We start from the raw sequence: 21,837 nt of genomic DNA, 5'->3' as shown, positions 1-21,837 counted from the left end.
TATTTGCGAACGTTTGACTTGATTCGCAATAGGTTTTACTATTTTTTTTCGTAGGTATTTTATTTGCTGTGCATTTCACTAACCTCTCCATTCTGTTTCTTCTTTGATTAAAATAAGCACTACTCCTTACTATAAAAACTGGGTTAAGTCTTTTTTTATATTTTCTACCATGCTTACTAGAGTGACAGCATCGGGCGACGTGGTGTCTGCTTGTCTTGACATAAAACAGTATGTGCAACTTGGGGACTTTTGTAAAGCCACTGAAGGAAAACCTGGAAAACTCTGGGAAATTGGAAATGTCAGCTTGGTAGGCACCCTGGCAAAGTGCTGCTGTTGCTTGATAATGTAGTGCACACCATGTCGACACACATCTAAGCACTTTTGAGATCCTTTTCTTGCCTCCCAACACAACCGCCAAACTACAGCCGATGGGCCAGGGAGTGATCGCCAACTTCAGTCCACTATTGGCCGCCGTGTCGTCGAGCATCTGCTTGTCTACAGTCGAACAGCTAACAACTTTGACTTGAAGGTGCTGCTGGTGAAGGCGACATATTTTGCAAGCAAAGCCTGGAGGGGCGTGAAGTTGCAGACCATACTTCACGGCTTCCAGAAAGGTTTCTCATGGGGCAGAAGCACTGCCATAGACTAAACAGCAGCTGTTGACATCGGTGCTACAGCAGTGATGAGCTTGGGTCAGCTTTGGGAGTCTGTGGGCAATGCAAACCTTGTCCCAAGCGGCTTTGATTATATGGACTTTGTACTAGCGGATGAAGACTTCGTCACAATTGAGGAGCTGACCACTGACAAACTCGCCACAAGTGTTTCTGAAAAGGAAACTATCTTTGATAAAAGTGCCTCAGACCTTGGAGGTGACAACATTTGTGCACCTCGGCCAGTGACCTCTGGAGAAGCCGTTGCAGCTGTCAACATGTTACGTATTTACCCGAGTTCCGAACAGGGCATTTGTGCTCATTTAAACAGTGTTGAGGCCGCTATTCTGAAACGCATGCTTGCGAAATGCATGCAGGGGACCCCTTGACCACTTTATTCAGAGGGTGTAAATAGTTTTCTACTTGGTCTACTTAATGCTTGAATTTTTTTTATAGTTCAGAGATGGTGAAAATGTGGTTATAGCGAAGTAATTTGATTCCCGCTGACTTCATTATAACTGGGCTACACTGTAGTATACATGGCTCTCAAATAGACCACTAATATGCGAGTAGGAAGGACTCCAGCAAAACCCTTGTAAACAATGTCACAAATTCACATAAGATATAGATTGATATATCAAATTTGTCCACTTTAGGTTCTGTAAAAGATGCAATTTATAGAACTGTGTGCTTCCATTTTTCTTGTTCAGATGTGTAGCTCTGCACCAAGAACAGATATAGAAGTTCATGAACTTACTAATTTTTGAAATTTTTGAAAATTAGTCTAAATGGTAGTGACTGTTCGATATGGAATTTGCATTCAACTTTCTCTCTCAAATGCAACAAATTCCATTAAAGTCGGCCCAGTGGTTATCGCGGAAGAAAGTTTCTGCATTTTACATGTATATGAGTGGCGGCATCGAAGCGGGGCCCGAGCTAAAGTTTCCTGTTACGGTTATTTGTGCAGGGAGAATACAATGTTATTTTCTTACTTGCGGCATTTTCTCTTATTTCATTGATTTTGCAGCTGGACAACAAAGAAAACGTCGCCCGGACTGCCAAGTCACGAAAACTGCCCAGAATGACTTCTAAAAAGCAACTGACGCAGCGAAATGCTTAGAACATTTTAACTACGTGAACCATGCGTTTTGGTTTTTCCTTTTTTTTATGAGAACTCGTAATACAGACTTTTATGCTTTTATTCATTGACGACTGCACACCAAGGTAAACTTAATAAAACCAAGAGTTTGCTCAGCATTGGTGCCTCTGCAACAACGCAGGTCTTCTGCAGCAGTCATTCAAAACAATCTCTACTTGTGTCTGGCTTTTCTCCATGTAGACTCCAATCAACGCCACCATTTCTTGTACTCTGAAAAAAAAAAATGACAACTTCGAACAGTAAATCCTCAAATTAGATACGAATCGAACAGCAGATTATTCGATTCCTATTCGAAATTTTGAATATTTACACATTTAGATGCTACCCATTGTCTGATGTCAGTTTTCAAGCGTAGAATGTTTTTCTGTGGCACTTAGGATTAAGATGTGCACACTTATTGGAAATTCAGGTCACATGAGTAAGCAGAAGTAGCAAGTCCGACTTAAAGTAAACATTACAACTGATGTATGTATGTCCGAATGGCTTTGTTCATAAATATGCTTGTGTGTTTTGCTGATGCACCGCTGTACAGGTGGATGCTTCTGTGCATTCAGTCATGCAGTTTCCATTCATTGTGTAGTCTCATCATAGTACAGTTTTCAATCATGACTTCCTGTTGATGTGCTTTTAATAAAGTTCAGCTGTAATCTGTACCTGTTGCATTTTTTAGAAGCATCTCGTCATAAGCCTAGCCAGAGTCTTAGCAGCCTGATTGGCTTAGCTGCTCGAGTGGCCATGGCTCAAAGTAAGCAGACACTAAAACAATAGACGAGTGCAAATGCTCGCTTACGAGATCTGTTCCCCGTTAATCCTTTTTAATGTGAGAAGTTAATCGGGAACTGGAAATGAGACCACAAGCAGCAACTTTTGCAGTCTTCTTTCTTTGGCCACTTGTATGGATCTCAATTTTGCTGTAATTTTATATTACTGATGACGGGTATTGCTGAGCAGCGGTCGCACAGGGGACATTGCAAACAGTTTATTGTTCTCGGTGCAGTACTTATGGGGGTTATCAAATTTTGTCTCCTCTTGCTAGTATAGTTACGGTTGCTTAGTTATCGGAACGATGAGCAATAAGCACAAGGTTGACTGTGAAAAACACAGCAAGAGGAAGATTGTTGCTAATGCACAGCAATTCAACAGAAGCTGTTGCAAATGAGTTGCGACCACTAGTGAGTAGAGCTGTTGCACATTATTCAGTTGGCTTGACAGACTTGGAAACTTCACCAGGAAGTTTTATGCCAGCTTGTAGGTATCCTGCAATAGCATATATTCTCCAAAACTTGGCTAAATTTGTAAATCAGCTTTGAAGCTGAAACGGCAGTTTTAATATACTAAAGCCATGAAAATGGCTTGGTGTCCTTTGCAGCTTGAGCATGCAACCAGAAATCTTGCACTTCACAACACTTGTATTAGTAAATAATGCTTCTGCTATAGCCCCCACCTGTTCCAGGAAACATCTCTTAATCCAGCAAAGAATCTCTAATGATACTGGTGGTGATGTTGCTGTGAAGCTTTTGCATAAACTTTTTCTTTCGCTTCATATGCATTGTGGCAAACCCCCACTTATGTTCATCTGTAAAGACAGACTGCATTGCATTTAAAAGGAACAAACAACTCAACCTAGGAACTTTTGCGAACCTTTAATTTATCAAAGATACCCAAATACAACAAACATGAATTTGTGAACAACAATTACGAAGAGACCAGACCAATGCGCATACATGGGGAAACACCAAGCACATTTGCATGCCAACTTAAGAAGACAATGTGCTGTAAAATTTTCTTTGAAATATTTTTAAACTCGTGTCACACTTGCATACTGGCACTGAGTCTCCTATTTTTGCAAACCTGAACAGCAACCTCTTCTCAATGGGAAGAAATTCCCAAGTGCCTGCCACTTCAGGAACGTCTCGTGAAGCACCTTCCGACTTGCTCCTGAGTTGGTTTGTCGGGCACAGTGCAGGCAAGTGGAGTAAGGTTGTATTCCAGTGTTTATAACTGTTCCATGTCGTAACTGTAGCCACAGGAAGGAAGGGATGTACATGGCCTAACAGGCAAGTCTGGTTTTGCTTCAGTGCCTCTATTGTGCAGTAGATATTTGAAGTTATGGTGAAGGTGCACTTGGGATTAATGTTACTAATTGTAAGGGAGAAGAAGAGGAATGGTTGGAAAGGGGGGTGGAGGGGGGGCAGAAGAGGAAGTGACAAAAAGAAAAAGGATGGCTACCTTGTCATACTGATGTATCTGTTTTATTACAAATTACAAATTCGGCGCAGTTAAGGACAGGATTTGAACCTGTGCTGTGCACCGGATCTGCTTCACTTCATCGAGGACCATGCGATTGGATGTTATTGAAATTTGCGCGGGTGGTGGCAGGCACGTGAGCATGGCAAGCCTTTTCCATGGAAGACTGTTCGCTGTTGCGGGTGCACACTGATATCTTGTTCAAAATGCTATATATTTTTCTTCATATAATGGTACTTGAGCAGATACAGTGCTCACCAGCCACAAATACTAGAGCTCGTGACGAAAAACGTCCTCCAGCATTCTTGAAGGCCATCGTTGGAACCGGTAAAACCGGATGTTTGACGGTTCATTACCGGCAAATGCTCAAACTTGGCTGATTTTCTATGAGTATGCGTGCTACCAAAATAGTTGGTGACACGACCTTGACAAGGTTACGAAAATGCGCTTATACCAGGTTTTCGCTATGCCTCGTAGGTACAACTTTAGAATCGCCCAAAAGAGCACACCGGCCGTGGGCTGAGTGGAGAGTTTTTTAACGTCTTTCTCCGAGAATAAGCTCCAGAGCTGGGACAGTGCTATAGCCCTCAAATATAATTCCGGCACTCTCGTAAAATACTTTTTTGAGAAGAGAAGGCTGCTACAATGTTGCCGACTCCACATTATCGGGACTCATCGCTCATACCTCCGATTATGTTAGGATTGCTGAAGAACATGCAGCATGATGTCCAACTACGAATGCCACATACTGTTGATGACTTGCTTACAAATATGAAATATTTATGTATTCTGTAGCATCAAGAGAGTGCTTCTTACGGCTGCACTACTTCATCCAATTGAGATCTCTGTATAAAAATGTGACGAAGTTGAGATGGGGAGGTCAGTCTCTCATTTCAAGAGACCATCTCCCTCAGCGATCGTGCCAAGCTTGTGTAGATTTCTGTGCAAGCAAACTGTAGTGAAACGCAAGGCCTACAATGTCACGAGAGAAGATACATTAGTTGAAGGAAGAAGTACAGAAGATGCTTGACGCCAGTGTAATCCGCCCACCAACTTCTGCCTTCATTTCTCCGATCACTATTGCTCCTAAAGGAGATGGCACATTTTGTCTCTGTACTGATTATAGGCAAGTCGATAAACACACTTATTTCTCTTTTCAGTGCCACTTATCGACAAAATCGTCAATGAAACCGGGGGCTGTAAGATATTTTCTCGCTTGGGCCTGTGCAAGGGCTTCTGGCAATGCCACTGTCAGAGGAGACTAAAAAGCTTTCTGCCTTCGTGACACCATTCGGCATATATGAATATAACAGACTACCTTTTGGCTGGAAGAACTCGCCCACGTGGTTTCAGAAGATGAACGATGTTCTAAAGCCATATGTCGGAACTTTTTTTAATTGTTTTATTGATGGCATTGTGTGTTCCAAGTCTGAGCAGGAGCACACCGAACATCTGGCGAAGGTCTTGCAAGCACTCAGCAATGCTGATCTGAAGATAAATGAAAAAAAGTGTCATTTCTCTCAGCCCAAGGTCCTTTTTCTCGGTAAAGTGTTCGAAGGTTGCTACCAAAAGTACCAAACAAGTCTGTACATGGGATTTCCACACTTAAGAAGCCGCATGACCTTAATTCGCTGCAAGTTTTCCTTCGACTAGCAGGCCACTTCAGCATTTTCATTAAGGATCTTGCAAAGATGGCAAAGTGCCTTACTGAGCTGACAAAAAAGGATGTTCCTTTTATTTCGTCTGATCGTGCGGCGCACGACAGACGAGATGCGGCGCACTAGTGCGCCACATCTCGTCTGACCCAGTGCTAACTTTACTGACTTCAGCCTGCCATTTGAAACGAACAAAATTTCATCACATTGTGGTACAGAGGCAGTGCTGTATCAGAGGGACTGCAGTTCTCCATTAAATCGCCAACTTAGTCTTAGGCTACTAGTATTCCTACACCTACACTTCTATTCATACACTTCTTGAATCAACTACTCTACGATGGAGAAAGAGGCCGTTGCCCTCCTCATGGCAGTGCGATACTTTATATCGTACATAGTTGGCAGAAAATTCAAACTGTATACGGACTACCAGGCTCTGACCTATCTCCTCAGTCAGTCAGAGCCTAGAGGAAAGCTGGCGTGCTGGTTAAACAAATTGCAGCAGTACGATTTTGAGGTTATCCACCGCGCAGGCAGTGGGCTCGCAGATGCACATGCGTTATCTAGACTGGCGGTCAAAGTTACACATGAAGAGCTAAGCATGACGAAACTACGGGAAGGATGGGAAAGACTAGTTTGCCAATGGAAGGTTCGTGGTACCGGAGACTCTCATTCCAAAAGTGCACCACATGTACCATGACACTTCAGACTGGGAATGATGGCTTCTGGTGAACCCATAATAAGCTTCTACAGAGGTTCACGTGGAAGAATATAAAGAGAGATGTAGACAACTATGTTCGGTCGTGTCACTTGTGTCAGGGCAATAAGGCGAAATACCGGCCACGGCCGGATGAGCTTGTATTGCCGCTTCACTCAGACGCACCTTTCGAAGTAGTGCATGTGGACTTTGCCAAGTTGAAAAAGAAGAGCGAAGGTGTGCGCCAAACACAGTCATTTCTAGTGGCAATCAACCAATGCATGAGAATGGTAGCGGCACGCCCTGGAAAAGAAGGCAGTGTTATTGCGCTTGACCGAGCGATGTTTTCGAATTTGTAGGTCATAGTCTCTGACAATGTACGGGCATTCATGAGCAAAAAGTTTCAGCAGTGGGCAGACAGTCGTGGGGTTGTGCTGCGGCGCGCACAACCCCTAAGCCAATGGATTGGCGGAGAGAGTTATCCGTGGTATAAAGCAGTTTAAGTCAGTGTACCCAAATTTCCGAGGAGGATATAAGTGCTGCCTAGATAGAAGCAGCCATTGCACACCATAACAGGCCGCTTACCACAAGCATTGGATGTAGCCCCCACGTCGCCGCATATGGTGAAATGCTGAAACTGTCTGCCGACCAGGAGCTTGGAATTTCCAACACACTTCAACTGAATGAACAATAACCACCGAGGAGTGCAGCAGGTATTGCGAAGCCTTGAAACGCCAGTTCAGCAAGAGGCATTATGGACATATAGCTGATATCAAGTTAAACGACCTTGTTCTTGTCCGAAAGGGACTACCAGGGACCGATGCAAAAATGATTTATCCGTTCTAGGTCGTGAAAAGTGTGTGTAGCAAGGTGTACTCAAGACTGTTGGGTGTATGAACAGTGGACAATTAGAGGTTGTACTGTGAGCAATGTCCTTCCATATCACGAATCCCTGAGAGACTCTGCTGCAATGCGCGGAACAAATGCCGCTTACGGAGAAATTCTCGGTGTTGCTCTTGCAATTCGATATGCCGGGCGTTCCTATCACGACATGGCATCCTGAGAGCAGCGCACCAAATTCTCAAACAGATCCCGCAAAATACACCAACCACATCTCCCTGCATCCACTTACTCTGGACCCCTGGTCATACCTTACTCTGGACCCCTGGTCATGCCCGAGAAATTTCGCTCCGGGCGACTTAGCGTGGTGAGGCGACTAGTTCAGAGTGAGGAGATCCCTTGCTCCGTTACAAAGACATACTCCGTCATTATACACGCATTCATCGCACCCACGCTGCACCACCGCTGTCCTTCTCGCGGGAGGAAGCAGTGGCATTATGCCAGTTACAAACCGCAACTTTTCCTAATCTTGTCTCTCTCAATAAATTCTACCCACACTGTTATGCAGATTGTTGCCCTGGCTGTGGCAGCTCGCCCACAATCTTCCACCTCACGATTGAGTGCACTGCAAACCTCTTTCCTCCCTTGCCAACTCTCCTTTACCCCCTACACAACAAAGAGCTGTGGGACGATGCCCTCCGCGACGGACCTCTCGAGGTCCTCAGAGCTGTGATACAACGGGCTCAAAACATCGCCGGAATCATCTTAGGGACCCTAGACTGAGGGTTCCTCCCACACTGCTCTCGCCATTCAAATATTAATAAAGATGTTTTACTCTCTCTCTTTACTTTTCAGTTAATTTGATGGCCACTGAATGTCCCAGCTGACACCTGTAATTTTTTCTATGGGCCAAAACTTTCATTTTTTCTATTCTAAAAATGGTCCTTGCCCGATAACTCGAACTTGACTGGTCAAAACACCTGCTCATCACCCAATGGTTGCAATATCATGACCAACAGTTTCAGCATCTGTTTTGGCAGTAATAGAGGGCATAGATTATCTATGTCCATTTGTCTTTTAGTTTAGACCACTAGGTATGTGCTCATGGTTGTGATGCTGTTGTGGTCATTGCATCGTTGTCATACAACTCTAGTCATGCCGTCGTCATCTCATTGCCATCGCACTGTTGCAACCCATTGACACCATTTCAGAAACGTCGCCCCGTTGTCATCATACTGCCATCATAATTCCAATGATATTATTGTCTTAATTGTGCTGTCGATTGCTTCGTCATAATCCATTTGTTGTCATATTGCCATCGTCATGCCATTGTGGTCGTTCTATCGACATCATTCCAGCTTCCTCTTCTGATTCCCATCATACTTATGTCGTCATCTTCAATGCTAAGTGCATTAAGTGTAAGCTTTAGCTCGGGACCATCTCCGATTTTCCTGTTCAAGTACATCTAAATTGCATAAAGCTTTTTACAAAGCAACTGTCGGACAAATTTGAATTAAATTTGTTGCAGTAGAGCAAGCTGCATTTTGAATTAGGGCCTGCAATTTCTTGTAATAATTTTTAAAAATTGGAAAGTTATACCCTTAAACATGTGGGGCTTGTCTTGGGGCTTATTTTGTCCCAAACCAATGATTGTCTGCCTTGCTAGCACTTCTTTTCTTGAAAACTCTGCGTGTGCTACATTCCTTTTGAGAATGCTACGTCACGCTGATAACGCGCATGCAGTTCGTGACTTGGAAGTACCGGGCTTGCAGTATTAAAGAAAGGAAATGCAGGCAAGACAGATGACTATTCTTGTTGCGAGACAAGGTAAGCACCAGAGAGGGTGCAAACTTCTTGAAGTGTAGAAAAAAATTGCGTGAAGGTAAATCTATAACTCTGCAACAAAAACAGATATTGCAGTTGTGTAAACTGCATCTATTAGAGAATCTTAAGCAGACAAATTTGATATATGAATCTATGGCTTATGTAAATTTATTACAATGTTTAGAAAAGCTTTGCAATTGCCCTTGTCTCAAATTAGTGGTATATTTCATAGGGGTGGTGTTGAGGCTAGGCACACTTGCCCGGCTACGACAGCTGTCGTACATGGTGTCCGGCACAGTGTGGGGAGGTGCCTTCTCTTCTTTCTTTTTGGTTTCAGATCTAATTTCTCGATCGCAATTGGCTCCTCGGCACAAGTGCAGAGGGGAGCTAATCACAACCCAGAAAAGCAATCGGCTCAATTGAGGTCGAAAATTCCCCATGTGACTGGGGTGTACGGTTTTCTACAATAATTATTGGATGAAACTCTATGGACTGGGGTATTACAGTTACAAACTTGATAGTTTCATATTCTGAAATTTTGCATTTTTCAACAATTCCTTTTGAAGTTGAAAAGTCTCTTGAAGTCACTATAGATAATAACTTCTTTTAAATTCAGCAAACTTCATTAAATTTGGTGCTGGTTGCCGAGAAAACCAATTTCTCTGCTCCTATGTACTTATAGTCCCAGAGCTAAAGCTTCCTCCTAACGTCAACAGTCATCGTGACAGATTTTGCTGAAATATTAAGACCAGAAAGAAAGTGCCGAATAACACAGATCTACAGCTATGTTTCTTGCAACAGAGTGTGTCAGTCGTATCACAGGTGGAATGGGCATGCACACGCATCCTGTGCAGCCATATCTATGAAAGCCATATAGTAGCGCTGATTGTACTCTGAAGATTTCTCTATTACCTGATTGATGGCATGGATGTCATCCATTGCAGAATATCCCTTCCTGAAGCCAGCCTAGCTGTTCCCTTGGTTGACTGAAGTCAAGTGTTGCCCTTATTCTATTGGAAATTTGTGAAAATTTTATACAATACTGAAAGCAAGCTAACGGGCCTATAATTTTTCAATTCCTTAAGGTCTCCTTTTATGTGGATTAGTATAACGTTGGCATTCTTCCAGTTCTCTGGTACACAGTCATGAGGCACTGCATATAAAGGGCTGCAAGCTTTTCAAGCATGATATCTCCTCCATCTTTGATTAAGTTGTCCAGCTGCTTTTCCCCAGCTCATGTCTTGCAAGGCCCTTCTAACTTCATCTCTAGTTATAGAAGGAGCCTCTGTATCCTGTTTATTACTACTTGTGGCTGCTCTGGGTGCAGGTCATTATAGAATCCTTCCGCTGCTTTTACTATATATTCAAAATTTCAGATGATATTACCGTGCTTATCTTTCAGTGCATACATCTTGGCTTGTCCTGTGCCAAGTTTTCTTCTGACTGATTTCATGCCGCATCTATTTTTTATTGCTTCCTCCGTCTTTCTCATGTTATGACTTCGAATATCCCTTACTTTCTCCTTGTTGATCAGTTTTGGCAGTTCCACAAATTCTATCTGATCTCTTGAGTTTGACACTTAAATGCTTTGTCGTTTCTTTATTAGGTCCTTTGTTAATTGGGAGAGCTCGCCTACTGGTTGCCTTGGTGCCTTACCTCCCACTTCAATTGCTTCCTCTGAAGCCAGCCTAGTTATGGTTTCATTCATCCCCTCTATGTTATCTTCATCCCTCTGTTCTAAGGCTGGATATTTGTTTGCAAGCACCAGCCTGAATTGGTCTGCTTTTACATCTAGGTTGGCCTGTTTCTTCTCTAATCTTACTCTTTCTCTCCTTGTATTCAGGGAAATCCTAGCTCTCACTAGCCTATGATCTCTGCACTTTACCCTAACACTTCTACATCCTGCACTGTGTTGGGATCGGCAAAGAATACGACATATATTTCATTTCTTGTTTCTCCATTAGTGCTTTTCCAGGTCCACTTCCTGTTGCTACACTTCCTGAAGAAAGTGTTCATTATTTAGAGCTTATTCCTATCTGCGAATTCTATCAACGTCTCCCTTCTAGTGCTCCTAGAATTGATGCCGTAGCTGCTAATTGCTTGTTCACCAGCCTGTTTTTTCACCACTTTTGCATTGAAGTCACCCATGACTACAGTATACTGAGTTTGCACTTTTCTCATTGCTAATTCAACATCTTCATAAAACTTCTATTTCTTCATCATCGTGACTGGAGGTTGGAGTGTAGACTTGTACCACCTTTATTCTATACCTTCTATTCAGCTTTATTATGACTACTGCTACCCCCTCATTAATACTGTAGAGTTCGTGAATGTTGCCCGCTGTGTCCTTATAGATTAGAGTTCCTACTCCGTATTGTCTCCTATCAGGAAGTCCTCTGTAGCAGAGGATGTGGCCATTAGTCAGCACTGTATAAGCCTCACCAGTTCTTCTAACCTCACTAAGGCCAATAATATCCCACGCAATGCCTGATAATTCCTCCAGGACTCCTGCTAAGCTAGCTTCACTCAAGAGGGCTTGTGTGTGTTGAACGTTGCCAGGTTCAGTTCTGAGATTCTTAGCACCCTCTGTCGCATCGCAAGTCTGACCGCCGCCTTGGCGAGGTGCTCCGCAGCCGCTGGGGACTGAGGGCCATGGGTTTATTGTAGGGGTCATGACAGAGGTAGTGGCTGAATGCTGCACCAAGGAGGCCAGTTCCTGTTCTGGTGAGGGAGTGTCTTTGTTGAAGCTTAGTGGGCCTTGCTAATTTGGTTGCACCTGGGCTAGTATAGTCCCACTGGCTCTCAGCTTTTTTTTTTTTTTTCACCAATGTCAGGCACCATTCCAAGCCTGAAAATGTAGTGTACTGGAGGAGGATTCGAACTTGGGATGCACTAGATCGCACCTCCCCCTCCTCCTCCCTTCCACAGGTGCCTTGTGCGCAACAAAAGGTGGCGTGCTTTCTCTCTGCTTTTCTTCCTTGTGCGCACAAAATTAAGCCCTCATCGACGGCTCACCCTCGCATGCTTTCAATCGCACATGTAGTGTACGGCACGAGGCAAGGATGTTAACACCCTTGGACTCTATACGGAAACCCACGGCATCATCATCATCAGCCTGGTTATGCCCGCTGCAGGGTAAAGGCTTCTCCCATACTTCTCCAACTACCCCAGCCGTACAAATTGTGGCCATGTCGTCCCTGCAAACTTCTTAATCTCATCTGCCCACCTAACTTTCTGCCGCTCCCTGCTACGCTTCCCTTCCCTTGGAATCCAATCCGTAACCCTTAATGACCATCGGTTATCTTCCCTCCTCTTTACATGTCCTTCCCGTGCCCATTTCTTTTTCTTGATTTCAACTAACATTAACTCGCGTTTGTTCCTTCACCCAATCTGCTCTTTTCTTATCCCTTAATGTTACACCCATCATTCTTCTTTCCACAGCTCCTTGCATCGTCCTCAATTTAAGTAGAACCTTTCTCGTAAGCCTCCAGGTTTCTGCCCCGTACGTGAGTACTGGTAAAACACAGCTGGGGGGGGGGGGAGAGGGGGGTTCGTACACTTTTCTCTTGAGGGATAATGGCAACCGGATCCGCGGTCACTACCTGCCCTAAGTAAATGTATTCCCTTACCACTTCCAGTGCCTCGCTACCTATCGTAAACGGCTGTTCTCTTCCGAGACTGTTAAACATTACTTTAGTTTTCTGCAGATTAATTTTTAGACCCACCCTTCTGCTTTGCCTCTCCAGATCAGTGAGCATGCATTGCAGTTGGTTTCCTGAGTTACTAAGCAAGGCAATATCATCAGCGAATCGCAAGTTACTAAGGTATTTTCCATTAACTCTTATGCCCAATTCTTCCCACTCCAGGTCTCTGAATACCTCCTGTAAACACGCTGTGAATAGCATTGAAGAGATTGTATCTCCTTGCCTGATGCCTTTCTTTATTGGCATGTTGTTGCTTTCTTTATAGAGGACTACGGTGGCTGTGGAGCTGCTATAGATATCTTTCAGTATTTTTACATACGGCTCATCTACACCCTGATTCCTTAATGCCTCCATGACTGCTGAGGTTTCGACTGAATCGAACACTTTCTCGTAATCAATGAAAGCTATATATAAGGGTTGGGCTGTATTCATATAGGAGGTTGTGGCCAAGTACTGCACCAGGGTGGCCAATCCCGCTCTGGTGAGGGAGTGCGTTACCGGTTCTGGTCACTGGGATCAGGCCGCACTCCTGGCCTGTTTATGCAATTTTATCAACACGCGGATTTTTATTTATTTTTTTAATTTGGTGGAAAATTGCGCGGCACCGGGATTCGAACCACGGCCCTCTTGCATGGGAGGCGGATGCTCTACCTCTACGTCACCGCTGCACCCTTCACAGCAACGCAGGCACAAATGCGCCTAGAGTGCCCATATAATTGCTACCTCAATAATAAACCACAGTAGTTCATAAATAACTCTGGCTTCTTTGTATGATCTGTTGTTGAAGCGCATTTTCAGGCTCTTCAGCCACACTGTCGAGACATTAAGGTATTTTAAAAAAATGTATGTATTTAAAAAAAATGTCTTGGGCTACTTTTCGAAGTTTTGGACTCACTATTGCAGAATACATGTTTCTGTGATTGCTATCACTAATTAAATATCTACAGGCTTTATTGCCAAAATTTGCAAGCACTAGATGGTTTCAGTATCAGAGTAATATGCTTCAAAGTTCAGCTTGAGATGTTGCTTAAGACAGTTAGAATACAGCACTCTTTTTGGTTTTTTTTGTTTGTTTGTTTCAAGTGCGCTGTCATATTCCACCCCCCATTCCACGATTCCACCAAAATTCAGATTGCCCTGCTCCGAATTGCTTCAAAATGAAATTTTATCTGCTCCAAAGTGCTCCAAAACTCATTTCACTTGCTCCAAAAGTTGCTTCAAAATGACTTTGGGCAGTCTCACCACTGCTCATGCCTTTCACCATGCTCTTCGAAAAAATTATCCACTAAAGATAAACTGCAAAAGCCTTATTTAGAAAAATGTAAATTTTTTAGCAAAAGTAAGAGGAAAAGTGCTGAACCATGAACAAGGCCCCATGGCAGTCGACATAAATCATGGTGATCTGAGCTATCAACAACATAGTGTCTGGCAAATTAGGTGATTCACTCTCTAGGCTCTGGTCGTACGATATTTAGATGCATGTATTTGATGCATGCATGACTTCAAACAAGGCAGTGCTGGGCAGTGGCAACGGCTGGCAGATAAGTCTTCTCTAGTGGAACTTTTTCATGCCGGTGCTTCGAGTGCTGCAGGGAGGAACAGCAATACGTGGAGGTGTACGTATATCTGCCTCGTTTCAGAATTTAATTGCGTGTTATTCTATGGTGGGCATCGTTAGGAATCACGCCCTCCTTTAGTATGCGAGGCGTGACATCGGATTTCACAAGAAGTTCTGACCTCAAGGGTCATGCTGCGATGCTATCCTGAGAGACCATCTATGAAAGAGAATGCGCCATTGCCTTTGCCACTGGCATGTATGAGACAACTCGTCAGACGGCCGACGCATGCTCTAAGACCCGCCAATAAATCGCGATCCGAAGGAAGCCACCAGTCTCCTCACATGGGTCTTTCGTGTATTCGCAATTCCTGGCACGCATGGAACTGGAAAGAAGCGAATGAGCAGCTAGGCAATCCAGACTCGTACAACAAGCTGCCGCTGCCTTTCCTTACCCACCTGCATAGAATCTGCAACATACGCGAGGCAATGCCAGTAGAAGAGAGCCTTGCTGTCCTGCTTTATAACCCCTCTCTGTCATAACTTGTGCACTTCGAAGCAATTCTGGACAATCCTGTCGGAAATCGCTTCACGTCATGGCCTTTAAAAATTTGTAGCGGCCAATAACGATCTCCATTATGAATCCACATTGCTTTCCCTTAAACTCAGCTTTGATGGTCCAACCATTTCTCAACATGTATGCTTATCCCCATAGACGCTCCTACTATGTGTTCATATGTGAGCAGGCCAAGCTGTATTTTTTATTCTTTCTTTCTTCCTTTTTTTTTTTTTCTAACACTGATAGTCTTTACTGTATTTTCATCGGGGAATTTTGTGCAGGGGCTCTTGGTACCTTTACGAGTACTACTCCGTGATGCGGGTTTCTCAAATGATGCAGCGGCTCGCGTTGTAGGTGTTATAATGATACCGGTTTTAACAATGTATCGGTTATAACAACGAGAAGCTGCTGCACCGTCAACTTTTCTATGTTTTCCATGGTGAAATAACCCACTTATTACAATTCCCCGATGCCGCATTATCGATTACAACGATGAAGTCTGCCTGCTGGGTGTCTGAGCCGAAAGGTAGTGAAATTCGAATCCCTTGAAAAGAAAAAAAAAGAAAACGAGAAATTCGAGCCACTGCATGACAGCCCGCTGCTCATTCAGCACAGTTCTGCAAATAGCTTAATCACTGCGTTCGTTTTTGTTGGTTGCGTCGAAATTGTTCCTGGCCACGTGGTTTCTCAGGCTTGTTTGACTCGCCGCCGAAACGGAAGATGGCTGATCCGCCCGCTGATCATCGGCAATGCACGACGTTGCCAGTGAAAAGAAAGCGCATGGCTATAGATTTGGAAACTAAGTGCTTCTAACTGATGAGGTGATAGTTGTGAACATGCTTGCATCGGATACCGACGGTGACGACGGCAGTGATGCTGCGGTATGGCAGACTGCCTCAACGTTATCCTCACAGGAGGCCCGGCAGATGATTCAGTCCCTCTGGGGCTTTGTTTTCGCGAGGAACTTTCCACTGCACTACGTGGAGTGGATGCCTTGGAGAAGGATGTTGGCAAGCTTCGCGTAAAGCACGCAAGGCTGTTGGACCTAGGGTTTTCTCATGCAAGCCAGTGAGAACTAAGTGGCGAGATGCTTGTGGCGATCTTGCCTCAGCATTTCTTCTGGATTTCTCAAGGTGACAGGCTGCTGCAGCAACCTTCTCGCATCTTTTAAATGCCCCTTTTGGAGCCACCAATGCGATGCCTCAGCAGTGCTCGCATATAGCTTGCCACCCATGACCCCACTTTGCATTTGTTGTAGCAGTGCCATTGTTTAACGCTGACAGCCATGGCTTGTTACACGCGATTGGAGTGCCCAGGAAGTAGTTAAACGAGTGAACACAATCAGCAGCTGAATGGAGGATGGAGGTGAGGGGCACTGGCCTCCCAGCTGTTACAGTTTTCTTACATCACCTCTGCCATCCCCTTATTTGGACGTTTTCATGCTACCCGGTTATAGCAATGAAATTTTCATGGCACTTGAATATTGTGATGTGGGTTCGACTGTACCTAAATGGCTTAAATGTTGGAAGACCACCTTCAAAGCCTTCAGATAGATCCAGTGATTTCCACAGTTGCTTCCGTAAGTGAATACTGGCGTGGGCATTTTTTCACCATCATTAAACAGATCTTTTCTCTTCAACTGTCCGACTTCACACTAATATTCCAGGAAGATTTATTAGTGATAATCCCAGCACTACGAAAACTTCCCCGTGTCTATTTATTAAGCTGTTATCATGACTGACTCCCTGTCAATTTGATCTGTTCAGGCCACACCGTGCAGGCGAGAGCGAGCGTGCCGCCTACCCAATTGATTTGTCCCCGCCCTTTCCACTGATACTCATGAGGAAGGCAAGGCCCACCTATGGTCGCCCTCCCCCCCCCCCCCTCTTGCCCCCTCCAGAGTCCACCCGTGGGCTTGCAGCAACAAGAATGTATATAATGCCATATTTAATTTTACAAGCAAAACAAGGAGACTGCCATGCTAACTTTTTCAATGCCTTTTTCTCTCTCATCATAAATCATTAACAATATTAACAGCGTCTCTTTTTGTGTGATATCCTAAAATCACCTGGGACCAACCAACAAGGAGCTAGGAGGCTGTGATCATACCTATTGTGCAATCGTGTTTTCCTATTTGTGGCTCCAATGATTCGGCTAAGGGTTCTGTGGTATTAGACATTTTAGTATCTAGTAATTGTTACTTTTTATGACTGTTTATGCTTGATCCCAGGCAGTTGTCCAAAAGCTCCCCCAATGGAGGCTTTTCCCCTTGGGCAACCTGTCTTCAGACTCTTGAACTACCTCGCTGGGTCGCAGTATTCTTGGGCAATTGCTTTCAGATGTATACACTCACTTTCGCAAAATTTTGCACGACAGAAGCTGGATCATGCTTGGCCAGGGCTGCCTTGGCATTGTGCCAAGAGAAAAAATGTCGCTCATAGGCAATGATGTGTCCGGTGCTAGTCATGTCAAGTCTCATGGAAGTAAAAACAGGGTGGAATGTGTCTGAAAGCGATTGCCCAAAATTATGGCCCCAGGGAGGTAGTTCATGAGTCAAAAATACAAGCTGTCCAAGTGGGAAAATTTCTGCTCATGAAGTGTTCTTTACAAGTCCTGAATTTCGATTATCTGTTGGAATATTCCAATATCTGCTCAATAAGTTCCCCATAAAGGGGATGCACCCTACATTTACTGGATATTAATGTTTGCAGGTTCGCTTTCTGTCTTGTTTAATCAGCACATTGAAGTTTTTGTACGGTGCCGGTAAGATTATAAATGTTTTTGTTGATATTCTGATATCATTTAAATGATACATAAAACAAAGATTCAGTATCAACAGCATTTGTGTCCCTATTGAAGTGTGTCACAAAAGTGTATGGAGTGTTATGCGCTTTCCCTGTGGCTTTGTGCATTCTTTGCACTTACTTAGCCCACATGTCTGTCTAAGCCTCCATATCTGCTGGAGAAACAGAAATGCCTTGTCAGAGCTATGAAATTTATACCAGAACGAAAGGAAGTCCTTGTAAAGGACAGTCATCCCAGAGTGTTCTCTGCGCAAATTGTTCACATTTTACAAGGTATCTGAAGTTGATGCAATGCAGGTAAATATGTTCATCTTTCTAGTCATTCCTTTGCACTGTGAGTAGCTCTATAGCTTAAAGCTTCGTTATTCTTTCTTTGGTTATGAAGATTCATGTGTACTGCACAGTCATGGAGCCCAAAATAGCTGAGGTCATGATGGGCTACAACTGCACAGTAGTTGCACGAGCGTGCTTTCTGTGGCTATAGATACTGTCTCCCACGGCTCTAGCAAGGGGCTTTGATCTACCATGTTATCAAGTCTAGTGCATTGTCTTTTATTTCCATGTGGGTCCCGCCCTCCTTTACTTAATTCTGACATCAATATTTGCTGGACTTTTTTAGGCGTTCAACTTTTAGTTGGTTTACTTTTGCATACCTTCACACTGTTGAGCACCATAGTTCTTTAGTAAGAACACGATTGATTTATTGGAGTGCTTAATTAAAAAAAACTTTTCTTTGCCACTTCTTGCCTTGTCACAGCTGCCAGCTTCTGTTCTGCACAGTGTAATTACTGGAAAAAATGTCGGGCATAAATTTAGATTCTGCTTCTTACAGTCACTAAAATTTAATTTTCTCACTCAAATGCAACACATTTTATTCAAATCAGTCCAGTTGTTGTCCCATAAAAGCATTTCTACATTTCTAAATAGGTAGCATCGGAGTTGGCCTCAAGCAAACGTTTCTGTTTGTTCATGGTCAGTTGTGCATAATAAATCTAACATGCCATTTTTCTATTTGCAATATATTTTCCCTTTCATTCTCATTTTGCAGCTTGACAACAAAGAAAATGTCACCCAGACTGTCAAGCTAAGAAATCAGCCAAGAGATGCATCCAAAAAGAAATTGCCACAGCAAAATGCCTAGCATGTATTTTAAACTATGATTATATGAGATCTTTTATGCTTTTATTCATTGACAATTGCACATCAAGCTAAAAGCTATGTAGACTTAATGTAGACTCCAACAAGCGTTGCTATTATCCCTTACATTTGAAAAAAGAACAGACAATATTCGAGACCATTGAATAATGAATTCTCAAATTGAATACATTGAATCACTTTGCATCCTTCCTTCTGTTTATTCCCACTGTTTGCACCATCTGTTCACATGTTATTATGGTTCACTGTGTATACGGCGATGAATGGAATGGATGCCAAGCACCTGAGACCTCAATGGGCCTAATCATCATGCTCGTCAACATGAAGAGACTTGTGTGTTGGGTGTCTACGACAGGATTATGCATGAGTGCAAATCCTACTCTCCTTTGTCCTATGTTTACCCCCTCTATGCGAGGGAGTGGTTTTTCTCTGTATTCCTCTGTCTGGCTTGCCAAGGAGTGGTTTCTCTCCGAATTCCTCTGTGTGGTTTGTATCACTTACCTTTTCTTGATGTTACAGTGCAACGTGAAGGGACAGGACTTCATTTCGATGTGTTCCGAAAACCATGTGTTCCGAAACGAGATGCTATTTGAACTCCAAGTCAAATCATCTTGCTTGCCACAAATGTCCCATCCTCACATCACTTATACAGTGTTCGCAACAAACCTGCAGCTCTCCTAAAGACTTAGAAAAAGATTTGGAAACCATTCATCTTTAACTTTCACTTAACAACTATCCTGCTTCAGTGCAGCGTCACCTATCCTACCCGCCTGCCTAGTGCTTCCTCTGCCACATTTGTAGCTCGTAAACATACCATATTCTCCCTATACTAGCGAGGCCTTAGCCTGCATACTTTGTTCTTTTGATGAGCACATTGCACATGTGCCAGTGAAAGAACTTAGACGTGCTTGTATATGTCAAAGACAAGCTTCCGAAAGAAAAGTACCCAGGTGTTGTGATAATATTCCTTGTTCAGATTGCAATCACGTCTACATTGGCAAGACGGGTAATTTTCAAAGGCACATCAAGGAACATTGTTATGGTGTTAAAACACAAAAAAAGTTTCTTCTAACACTCTTGCTGAGCATTTCGTATCAAGAGAACACAATATTGACTGAGGTAGGGCTGATGTGCTAGCCACTGAAAGTAATCTAACCTTGTGGCTGCATCTCAAGTCATTACTAATCCAGACCACTGATACCATGCTGAATCTCAATTACGGCAGCCTTCCTTCCATTTTTATGCGCTGTTGATGTTGATGTGTTTTAAATAAATAAACTTGCACTTTTGTCTGGATCTGTTCCATAGTTAAATAGGAGCACTTTGGCATGAGCCCAGCCAAGGGCTATTTCCTCATGTGCTTAGCTGCCTGGGTGGGTATGGCTGAAATTGAGTAGCTACTAAAGAAAAAACGAGAAATGCTAATGCTCAATACAAGGTCTGTACTCTGTTAAATGTGGGAACGCAAGGAGCGACTCTGTCTTCTCTTGTTGACCACCAGCATATGCATCTTCTTCTTGCTTCATTGTAACTTTGATTCACAAAGGGTGCAAGTAATAGGAGTACATGCAAACAAGGTGCACACGGATTTCCCTTGGCACCAAATACACATGTACTCAAATTGCCATTTAGCAGTGTTACCACAGGGCATAAAAAAAGTGATGAAAAATTAGACAAAGGTAGATTTTTTATCCTGGCAAAATAGCTACTTTAAATTATATTTTTGATGGTACGGTTTCTGTGTTTTTATTGGTAAACTATTAGGGACTTGTTTCAATATTCAAACTGTTTTGGACGTGCATTGCATTATATCTGGCAGTTAAACCTCAGTATAACGAACTTCAATATATAGAAGGGTTTGAGTGCGAGCTAGTCGGTACGGGTCATTTATTTTAAATAGCGCCAAAAAACACGGATAAGATAGAGCACAGGACCAGTACTGACTGCCAACAGCATTTTCATTGCAGCCCACACTGTGTCAAATGTGTCACCTGGCTACCGCTGACAGCCAAGGACTAGTTCTATGACTGCCTCGACCTTCTCTCCTTTCTTCTCTATGACCCCTTCGCCAAGGCAATAAGCCGTGCTTCCTAAATGGTTGCAGAAAATAGCGCCTCTTTCTCTTCACCATCACTCCTTTCTCTTCCCCTGCGAATAAGGGGAAAGGGGGAGTGGAGCTCGCTCGCGGTAACGCGATCAAGCGCGCGCGCGAGGGGAGGAGGGTGGGTGTGGGGGTGCAGTTGGCGTCTAGGTTTCTGCGCGGCCTTGGCTGCGTATGGCTGTTGGCCGCTGGTGGTGATGGGAGGGAGGGACGCGAAGCATGACTGGCTTGTGAAGATATCACCGACACGGGGTGAAAACCATATCTTTGGTCGCCAACTCTCAAATTGAACAAAATATTTTTTCTTATTCAAATTGCTTTTTCTTGATTGCCCGATAATTCGGAAAATTTTGCAGCTCTTTCCGTGTAAGAAAAATCCAACGGCAAATGTACTTATCTGCATAGAGGTCAAATTTCAACAACTGCCGATTTTACCGACTTCGTTATGTCGAGGTTTAACTGTGTTTGATTTGATGTACGTTTCTGATGGCTTTAGACTACGGTTAAACTTACGAAAAGAGAAACACGTTGCTCATTGGTTGTGTTAATAAAAATTTCATTGCTTTTTAATTAAATGTCTACTGGAAAAAAACTAGATTTCGTGGAAATCATTATTTTTTTTAAATCAAGACTGATCACTGCAGCTGTGGCAACTGCGTTGATGAACGGGACTTCGTGCATATAGAATGAACACCCACCCATTATGCGAATCTCCAAAAGTGCCGACTTCTTTTTGTTTGTAAACTTCCAGCTGAGAATCGCAGTCCCATTTACTCATTCCGGACAACGGGAAGCTTGGAGTTAGTTCCAATTGGGGGAAACCTCTGTGATCAATAACATGATCGCAACACGAGAAATGTGGGCGTTTAGATATGATGGTCACTGCAGTG

General features: G+C 43.5%; 1 protein-coding gene and 1 long non-coding RNA gene across 2 annotated transcripts in view; one reads left to right on the top strand and one right to left on the bottom strand.

The window, feature by feature from the left end:
• Positions 1-2,462, top strand: part of Klp61F (Kinesin-like protein at 61F) — a 77,482-nt gene extending 75,020 nt beyond the window's left edge. The window contains exon 24 of the mRNA XM_075696907.1: positions 1,678-2,462. Coding sequence (XP_075553022.1) covers positions 1,678-1,770 — 93 coding nt within the window. The 3' untranslated portion in view covers positions 1,771-2,462. The remainder of the gene's footprint in view (positions 1-1,677) is intronic.
• On the bottom strand, positions 1,917-21,730 carry LOC142585853 (uncharacterized). Its single transcript, XR_012829139.1, has 3 exons — positions 21,646-21,730; positions 5,375-5,544; positions 1,917-2,019 (listed from the first exon to the last, which is right to left on the bottom strand). It is a non-coding gene; the product is annotated as an uncharacterized LOC142585853 (long non-coding RNA).
• Between the last annotated feature and the right edge of the window lie 107 nt (positions 21,731-21,837).

Source organism: Dermacentor variabilis, chromosome 6 (assembly GCF_050947875.1).
Source record: "Dermacentor variabilis isolate Ectoservices chromosome 6, ASM5094787v1, whole genome shotgun sequence".
NCBI classification, from domain to species: Eukaryota; Metazoa; Arthropoda; class Arachnida; order Ixodida; family Ixodidae; genus Dermacentor; species Dermacentor variabilis.
The sequence above is the reverse complement of the archived record's forward strand: the minus strand, read 5'-3'. Positions and strand labels throughout refer to the sequence as shown.